Source organism: Vicugna pacos, chromosome 4, assembly GCF_048564905.1.
Source record: "Vicugna pacos chromosome 4, VicPac4, whole genome shotgun sequence".
Classification (NCBI taxonomy): Eukaryota; Metazoa; Chordata; class Mammalia; order Artiodactyla; family Camelidae; genus Vicugna; species Vicugna pacos.
The window spans coordinates 55008127-55018234 of NC_132990.1; the positions used below are offsets into that span (position 1 = coordinate 55008127).

The window sequence follows — 10108 nt, forward strand, 5'->3', positions numbered from 1 at the left end:
GGGTAAGATTCTAAAGGAATTAATTGTCTTTGTGAAATATGGATCAGAATCTATTAGAATCTGAGTTTATAGCCAACTACTGTTCTCAGTGATTCTAGCTAAGCTGAGCTAGTGAAGACAAAGAATAAAAATACCTCTCTATAATCTTGCTTTCCCCAAAGAAGTCCTCAGTGATTGCCCAATGATGCCATGTCTAGTCTTTTAACACTAAACATATTTCCCTTGGGTCTTATTGGTTACCAGCTTTCCAACTCAGCAAATATTTTACAGCAGCCTTTACATCCTTATTTCTCAAGCTATAGATTATAGGATTTAGCATTGGGGTCACCACCCCATAAAACATGGAAACAAGCCCCTCCCTAGCTTGTGAATTGTCTTGTCCAAGGAGGTCTTGAGACTTGGGTTTGGCATACATAAAGAAGATGGTACCATAAAATATGATCACCACTGTCAGATGCGCTGAGCAGGTGGAAAAGGCCTTGCGTCTCCCTGTGGCTGAGTTCATTCTTAAGATGGTGTAGAGGATGAACATGTAGGAGAAAAAAATGACCAACAGTGGAAAAACCAGGAAAGCCATATTTGACACTGCTAGGGTAACAATATTGAGGGATATATCAGCACAGGCTAGCTTGAGGACAGCCAATATCTCAAACAAGAAATGATTGATAATATTATTTCCACAGAAGGGCAACTGCATGGCCAGAGATGTCTGCACAATTGAGTTGATTCCACCAGAGAGCCATGACACACAAGCCATCAGTACATATGCCACTTTGCTCATGATGATGGGGTATCTCAGAGGATTACAGATAGCCACATATCGGTCAAAAGCCATCATGCCAAGGAGGAAACATTCTGTCGACCCCATTGCAAATCCAAAGAACATCTGCACTGCACATCCAGAGAAGGAAATGTTCCTCTTCTTTGAGATTAAGCTCACCAAAGTTGAGGGAACAGAGGAAGATGTATAGCAAATATCCAGGAAAGAGAGGTTGCCCAGGAAGAAGTACATGGGGGTGTGAAGACGGGAATCAAAGACGCTCGCTATGATCAGAACACCATTGCCAATTAGAATCAATAGGTACATAACTAGAATTAGAGCAAAGAAGACAATCTCAAGTTTTGGGTAACCAGAGAGTCCCAGAAGAATGAATTCTTTCACAAATGTTTCATTTATTCTATCCATGTTCCAGCTTCTAGGATGTCAAAGGAATACCTAACATAAAATATTTTCACTTCCAAGTAACAACAGATTTAACAAATTTCTTGGCTAGGCATTATTCTAGGGTGAAACAGAAAGAAGTTTTCCTTGAAGCTCTGTCATCCAGTTTTCTTAAACAACGCCTATGCCTAGAGTATAATGATACTGGGAAGTTGAGAGTTTCAATGCCCTGGGTCTAATGTTTGATGATCTAACTAGGATTAGAAGCAACCTTCCCAACTGTTAAAGACACAAAGGCCCTAGAATATTTCAGATGACAAACCTGACTTCTTCATTTAGTTAAGCTCATTGAGAGGGTGGTGGAGAAGGCAAAAGACAACTCAACAGGACTGCAATTTGATGCAGGGTTTAAGAAAAATGTTGAGAAATTTAAGCCAGTTTGATTTTATGGATACTTGTTTGTCTGCCTGACACCTTGGATCTCTTTTCAGTCTGTTAGATTGTATATTTTTATAGGGCAGACATTTGATCACAGTAAACTGAACCACATATACTGCAATTTAACATCTGTTTAAAGGTCAAGTTAGTTATCAGTCTCACAGTCACTGCCTACTCTTACTATTTTGTTATTTCCCATTAAACACCAATATGTAAACTAGCTCTGCAGGTATACAGTGGAGATCTTTAATGAAAAATAGTCTCTCTTCGTTTGCTTTATTCTGTGGCTTCAGAGTTATTCTTCGTAATTTATTTATTTCAGTGAACCTAAGAAAAAAGTGATACTGTTTAAATATATATCTGTGTATCCGTATGTAGCACTTTATACTTTATCAGAAAAAGTAATCTTCTCATTCTCATTTGTTTTTTCAAATGAAAGAGACAGAATGTAGCCAAAGTAATCTAACCTGTAAGTAAAAAGTGGACCTTGAAGCTCAGATCTTTGCCAATGAAGTCTAGAGCACTTTGGGCTACAACACTGAAAGTTATTAAACCATGTTTTCCCACCAAGATCCAGAATTTTTGGCCTTGGCAGAATAATGAAGAATCAGCTATTTCAGTCTTCCAAATTTTTCATATGCATATAAATTCCTAGGGATCTTGTTAAAATGCTGATTCTCTTTCATTAAGTCTGAGATAGGGCCTGTGATTCTGCATTTCTAATAAACTCCCAGGTATGCCAGAGCAGCTGGGATGGGGCCACATTTTGAGAAGTAAGGCTTTAGTTTACCTGTAGTAAGTTGGCAAAATACCCAGATGTTTCTTTTGTTTCACTGTATGGACTAGCTTAACAATTTACAAAATGACCAACAGCATACATCTTTTTGTGTTTTTCAGCAAACTCTAGGGCCACACCTCACTGTTCAGTACAATTCAGAAAATAATACTATTGAAAGACAAGTTATCAAAAAGAAGGAAAAAGTTTTGCTGGAACACTGTAATATATGCAGGATATTACTGATAGCCTAACTTGAGCCCAATCCTGTTCCAAAGATACAACATAACATGTCTGTCATAAAAAAGATCACAATTCAGTGAAGGAAAGAGTACAATTATATGTGAAACAACTTGATATAAAATATAATTACATTGTGTGACCATTATGACAGTGAATATTATATTCTCAGGAGGAGGTTGAGAAATAAACAAGGCAAGAGAGTTCTGGAAGAGTCTCAGACTTAGGCTGGATGTGCAAGCATGGATAAGATGAGGCGGGTTTGGAAGAGAAGAGGGGAAGACAGTGTCCCAGTAGGAAGAACACTTCGAGTGGAGGTTAGGAGTAAGCATATTGGCAGTACCTCCTTTTCAGACCAGAGAGCTTCTGTGGAGGAGTCGGGGCAAGCACACTTGAAAAGGTAAAAGAAGCAGACTATAGAAAGGTCCAAAAGTCAGGCGGAGAAACTGACACTTCTTTTGGTAGGGAAGGGGCTCATTATTGGAAGCATCACATACAAGATGAGGGTTCAGATGCTCTGATCTCAGCTACCCTCCAAACTTGATATCATACAGCCTGATTTTACAAAATTTTTGAGCAGATATGTGACATAAGAGATGAAAATGTTTAGGTTAGTTATTAATTACTGACTGATGCATGCAAAAATCATCTCTTCTTAATTGCCGCCAGTTCTGGGGTTAACCAAAATTGCAAGTTTAGGGCTCACATATGTTAATAGTTTTGAGAACGTCAGCATAAGCTCACCACCCCTCCCTAACACTCAGTTTGTTGTGTAATGATAAAAACAAGGTGGGAAGATTTCTCTACAGTGTATGCTAACGAATACAAAGTAGGAAATTACAATTTGGGTGAGAGGCATGAATGGGAGACTACTGAATCTCTGAAGGAGAGATGAGAAAATTGAGCCTTAAAGCAAATTTTAATATATATTAATTCTGCTAAAGACCAAAGTACCTAAAACTATGTTTTCATTTATTTAAATTAAAAACTCTGTCATCTATTTAAATAATTTCTATTGTAGAATCTTATATACTAGATACTGTGCTTGAAATTAGTTGACTTGATTGAGGTTACATGGGTCTTAATGGGCAGAGAAAACATCCAAAGCCCATTCTCTTTCCACTATTTCCATGCCCAGCAGGTAGCATTAAAATCTGTACAGAAAACATGTGTCAACAACAGAAAATGGTCAGTGAGTACCAAGAATATACTGAGATCATAAAGGCAAAACTTGACTGTACTCACTTAAAAATGTACAAGGAGAACTGTTAAGTCTTGAGGACTTAGCACTTCTTATCATGAAGGAAGGTTCAGGGTTGCGGGATTGAATCATATGCCACAGAAAACTCCATTTTCTCTAAAATGATTCTATACTAACTCTCCACTACTTCTTAGGCTAATTAAGGTTCTCCAGTGGAATACAGAGCAATTGATCAAGAGATGCCTTAGGTAAGGGACAGGAGCACTCTGATCAGAGCAGACATTGAATGCCAAAGGAAGAAGACAGTAAAAGACTGACTCAGCAGGACACCAGGTGATGTGCCAGATCCGTCCATTTGGGGCCCAGGCCTGGAGAGCCTGGTTTCCCATTCTAGGCAAATGTAATAACAAGGTGTCTCAGGCCACTTAAACCCCTTCTTCTGCCCCCTGCTCCAAGCCTTCTCCACCTAGGCAGAAATTCCCTCAGCAATTCAAACCCACCTCAAGCCAGGCCTGTCTTGCTGCCTTTGTTGTTCTTCTCCTAGAAATTTAATTTTTTTCTTTTGGATACCAAAACAATTTTAGTATGCCCAAATTGTTCATTTGCAGCAGGCTCTGAGTTTTAAAAAAAGGTATCTGTTAGTCGGTACTAACAAGGTATCATCTTATAGAGAAAGTCACCAATTTATTCAATGCAAGTACAGCAGGATCAGCTAATACTGACTTGAATGGATATGGGATGGGGTTAGCCAAGTGAAAAAGTGCTTGGGACTAAGAAGGAAAATTTCTAGGTTTGAGGTTCTTTCCTTCTAACATATAGTCTCAGTTTTCTCATTTGTGAAATAGTGATAAAAATACCTGCCTCACTTTTCACACAGATTTGAAAAAAAATTCAGATAGCATATGGAATCTACTTTATGAATTAATGGGCAATATACAGATAATAAAAATAATAAATCATAGCTGTATTTGATAACAATAATAAATGAGTAACTGTATTGCCTCATGCTGTTCACATTTTAAATCCATACTTAAGAATAGCTTTAATTATGGAATGAAAAGGTGTGATTTCATGGTATTAAAAACTTACCATTATACTGATAAATTATTCCCACCTCCTAGGAGAACCTGTTACTTTCTTATTAGTATTTATACAGGCATTTTGAACTAAGTCAGGTTCAACGATGTCAGATTCTACAGATGTGAAAGAGTAAATATTTGTTATGCAATGGTTGTAATTGTTCCCCAGGTCCCAAAGCAATTTAAAGTTGGAATAAGAGATCTGTGGAATGGAGAAACTTCTGGTGTGTTAGGGACAGTGTCTCATAGACACAATTAAGAATGGCGATGGGAACAAACTGCAGCTGAACTAAAGCTCCAAAATGAAATGACATTCTCCTACCCACGTAACTTTTGGAAACAGGGGCAAATGTTCACTACACTAGCTTTATGAAATATGAGAGCTTTTTGTTTAAACTATATTTATCAAAGCAAAATTAATTCAAAGTAAGATCTTAATTGAAATAACAATTACCAAAATTAAATGCTAGAATTGAAAATGATCTAGATATTTTGAATGAAATAAAATAGATATGTTGTGAATTAAATTCATTCTCATTTAAATTTTTTACCTTCTCTTTATTCTTTTAGATAAGCTAGTTTCATGCAAGATATCAATAAATATCAGCTCTTTTTGGAATGAAAAGAAATACAGATAAGAAATAAATAAATTTACAGGATAAAAGTGAATTCGTATGTTCAAGGCAAAAAATGTTTTAAAAGTACAGACTGGATAGTTTGGGACATGAATTCAGATAGGAAGATAGCATATTATTGAATTAAAGTGTTTCAGAAAGTCTACTAAGCTGTATTATAGATATTAACACTTAGATTGACTGTAATTTTCCAAAAGATGTTACATTTCATTGTAAAATATTTGGATTCTAGAAGGGTGTTTTTAGAAGGCAGGCCCATGACCAAGTAGTAGATCGGCGGCTGGTAGACTGTGGTCTCAGCTACTGACCCAGAAATCACTCTGTCTCCCTATGGACTAGGCTACAGCCCTGTTTAGTCTTGATCTTGACATCAGCACCATCTGCCAAGGGACCCAGCAGGAGTCCCACCACTGCAAGCCCAGCTAACAGGGGCTTGCCAATCCCAATCCTGGCTGTGCAGCCTGAAGTGGCCAATGACTTAACTTCCAGCCTCTCCTAGCCAACAGTACTACCTTTCCAGGGCACTGGCAAGAGACATGCCTGTTTGTACCCCACAGCAAGCCTTCCAACTTCCATTTGACTGCAGATCCTGAACTAGCCCTATGATTCTGTTCCAGTCCCTTGCAGCTTCTGACTAGGAACACCCAGCCTAGCCAAGGACCCTCCTAGAAGACACACTCACCTGAGCTTCTGAGCGTAACTGCCAACCTCGGTCTGACTACAGGTCTTGATGCAGCCCTATAACCCAGCTCTAACTCTTCATAGCCACAATCAGAGAGTAGTCCTGCTAACCTAGGGACCTGACAAAAGACACATGTGTCTATCTCTGGAGGTAGAAGCCACCTAATGTAGATCCAACCGCAAATGTTGAAAGGGCACCATAAACTGGCTTCAGCTTCTCATAGCTGTGGTCTGGGAGCAGTCTCCCCACCCAGGGACCAGAATAATGATCTGTTCAGAACCACTCCCCACCACCCTCCCAGGGGTCTAGAGAAAGCTGCATGCATCCAGGCACCTAATAATAGGCCAGCTGTCTTCAAACCATGAAGGAGATCCTTGTTCAAGCACCAGAAATATTGACCAAGGTCCTGGAGGAAGTCCCAACCACCCAGAGATATGAAAGTATATGAAACATAAATCTCACTGCTAAAGATAAACACAGACTATTGTATACTTTAACAGTGGCGTGTAAATCACTTTTAATACTAGTATATAAATTAAAAGATAAAACTAGTAAGAATAATAGCACAGGTAAGAATAATTAATACCACAGAAATCTGTTAATAAAAACATAATATAGAAAGAAGTAAAACCTGACATAAATTACAAAAAATGGAGGAGAAGGGGTGAAGTGTAAAATTTCTGTATTTGTGTTAAGTTAATCTGAACAGACAAATAACAAGTAAGGAGAGTAAAGCAATAATCAAAAACCTCCCAACAAAGAAGACTCTAGACTGATGGCTTCAATGGTGAATTCTACCACACATTTAAAAAATAATTAGAGACTCGGAGAAGATGGCAGAGAAGGGCGCTCGCAGCTCACCCTCTCCCACAAATGCACCAAGACCCACATCCACAGACCCACTCAGCCAACCAGAGCACCTGTGGAACTCCGACAGAACATCGCCCTCTTCAAAAGATAAAGACGCCAAAAATCTGGTAGGAGAAAAGGAAAAAAGAAAAAACAAAAGGCAAAGCAGAGCAGACGGGTCCCGCGGGGAGGGAGCGGCAAAGGAGGACTGGCGCTTGTTCGCTGGGTCTCCCCTCTCCAACTGAGAGGCCAGCGGGACGGAGGGGGAGCCTCCGAGGCTCGTATCTATATGGAGCAGCCCTTGACTGACAGAACTAAGTTAACCGGGCACAGAGGGTCCCCCCCGACACCCAGCCTGAGACGCCGGCTGGCAGCGGTGGGCAGGGCCAAGCTGCCCAAGCTGGGTGGAGGATGGGGGTAGCTGCACTGAGGCAGCCCCGGGGGACTACAAGGGGCTGCGCGCTGTGGCTGTGGGTGTACAGAGCAGAACAATTTGGGCCCTCCATAAAACAGCAAGGTTGATGTGCTCTCGGGGGAAGGGTGCATACCCCCAGCTCTGAAAACCCGCAGAAAGTTTTCGGGGGAAGAGAGGCAAGGCTCAGGCACAGCCGCCATATTCTCCGGAGCTTAGCATCCAGGCCGGGGCGGGGGCGAGGGCGAAACCTGCATCCGCACCGAAGGGCTTAGCAGCCTCAAAGGCCAGACTGAGACTTGCCTACAGCCCGAGGCAGATAGGATCCTTCCATCCTGGTCCCTCAGAGAACTTGCTCCACAAAGACAAACAAGAAGCTGAGCTTTGACCCGTAGCAGGGACAAGACTATCCCTCCGTCTCCCCCGAGCCCACCTGCGGAGCGCCGACCAGGGCGGAGCGCGCAGCCGCACAGAGCAGCGGAGCTACTGGCGCGGGGAGAGGGAGAGTGGCCCCCCGCCTTTCAAGCAGGAACACAGCCCCTGACCGAGGTGCTGGGAGGGGGCACGACCCGCCCTCCTACCTGGCCAGTCTGCAACATCTGACTGCGGCATCGGGAGGGGCAGTGACCCGCCCGCCCACAGCAGAGGAGAGCTGCACCTGACCCCGTGTTAGGAGGAAGCGTGATCTGCTTGCCTCCAGGTACTGGGAGCAGCACAGAAGAGGGCGCCAATGGAGGGCCTCTGAAAACAGCAAGCTGAGCTTCCAAAACAGGACGAAGACAGAAAGACTTCACATTAAAAGCACACAGACTCCAGGAGAACACCGACAACCCCCTCCCCTTTTTTTTAAATCTGTTTTTACCTGTTCTATTTTCTTTACCCTCTTAATTTTTACTTCTTAATTCATTTCTATTTCTCTTGGGTTTTGATGTCCTGTTATTGATTAGACACAGGTTTCAAATACATCTATTCATCTCCCCCCTTTTTTAAAGGTTTTAAAAGGACGTCTCAACCCGATTAACACTCCGCTTCAACTCGCTCTTCTATTATTCATTATACATTGTTTTCAAACCTTCTTTCTCCCTTCTTTTAAAATTCTTTCTCTCTCTTATTTTTTTTTTCCTAACTTCTATTCCTAAATAGGCATTAGATAGATAAACTCCTTAAGGACCAAAATAGACAACTGATACTCCATAAACCACAGTGCCAGAGAGGTATGAGCAAGATGAAGAAGCAGAGAAACCTTTCCCAATCAAAAGAACAAGAGAAATCCCCTGAAAGATCAATGAAATAGATATCGATAGCCTACTAGATCAAGATTTCAAAAAAGGAGTGATCAAATTGTTGAAGGAATTAAAAGAGATAGTGCTTAGAGATATAAAATATGTCAAAAATAAAGTTGAAGCTATAAAGAAGAGCCAAGTAGAATGGGTAAACTCATTGACAGAGATGAAGAATGATCTAACAGCTGTGCAAAGCCGACTAGATAATGCAGAGGAACGAATTAGTGATCTAGAAGACAGGACAATACAAAGCACCCATTCAGAAGAACTACAAGATAAACAAATAAAAAATAATGAAAATAGCATAAGGGACCTATGGGATAATACAAAGCGTCCCAATCTTTGCATAATAGAGGTCCCAGAAGGGAAAGAAGGATCAAAGGGGATTGAAAAGGTTTTTGAAGAAATCATGACTGAAAACTTCCCAAACATAAAGAAGGAATCAGATATCCAAGTACAGGAAGCTCAGAGGGTCCCAAACAGGAAGAACCCAAATAGAGCCACGCCAAGACATATCATAATCAAGATGGCCAGAGTCAAGGATAAAGAAATGATTTTAAAGGCATCAAGAGAAAAGCAAAGAGTAAGTTACAAGGGAACCCCCATAAGGCTCTCAGCTGATTTCTCTACACAAACACTACAGGCCAGAAGGGAGTGGCAAGATATATTCAAAGCCCTGAATAAAAAAAAGATGCAGCCTAGGATACTTTACCCAGCAAGGCTATTCTTTAGGATAGAAGGAGAAATAAAGAATTTCACAGACAAAAAAAAGCTGCAGGAGTTTAGCAACACTAAACCCATGCTAAAAGAAATATTGAAAGGTCTTTCTAAATAGAAAAGCAGCAGGATGCTACAGAAATGAGAAACTCACAACTGGAGTTGATAACTCATGAATTACAAATAAAGTAAACACGAAATTATAAAAGAAGACATACAAATCACTGAGAGTGTGAGAGGGAGGCAGGGAAATATAAAATATATTTTTTCTTTTTTAAGTTTTTTTAACAGTAGGATGGGTTTGAGATCATGTTACTATCAGTTTAATAAAAACAGTTATAGTAATGGGCTAATGAATTTACAAAAAAAGGGTAACCACAAGCCAAAAACTTACAAGGGAGTCACAAAAATTAAATAAAATCCATGATAATACAAAGGAAAATTACCAAACCACAAAAGGAAGAAGAAAGGAACAAAGAGGATATACCAATTCAACTGCAAAGATAAGTTCAAAATGGCAATAAACACACATCTATCATTAATTACTGTAAATGTTAATGGACTAAATGCTCCAGTTAAAAGACATAGAGTGGTAGACTGGATAATAAAGCAAGAACCTTCAATATGCTGCATAC

At 40.3% G+C, this 10108-nt stretch overlaps 1 protein-coding gene across 1 annotated transcript; it reads right to left on the reverse strand.

Annotated features, from left to right (window-relative positions):
* Positions 1 to 229: 229 nt before the first annotated feature.
* Positions 230 to 1278, reverse strand: LOC102542119 (olfactory receptor 13C4-like). The gene is given in 2 exon segments (XM_015238941.1): positions 230 to 1191; positions 1194 to 1278. Coding segments are annotated over 2 exon segments (1047 nt in total).
* Positions 1279 to 10108: the final 8830 nt, after the last annotated feature.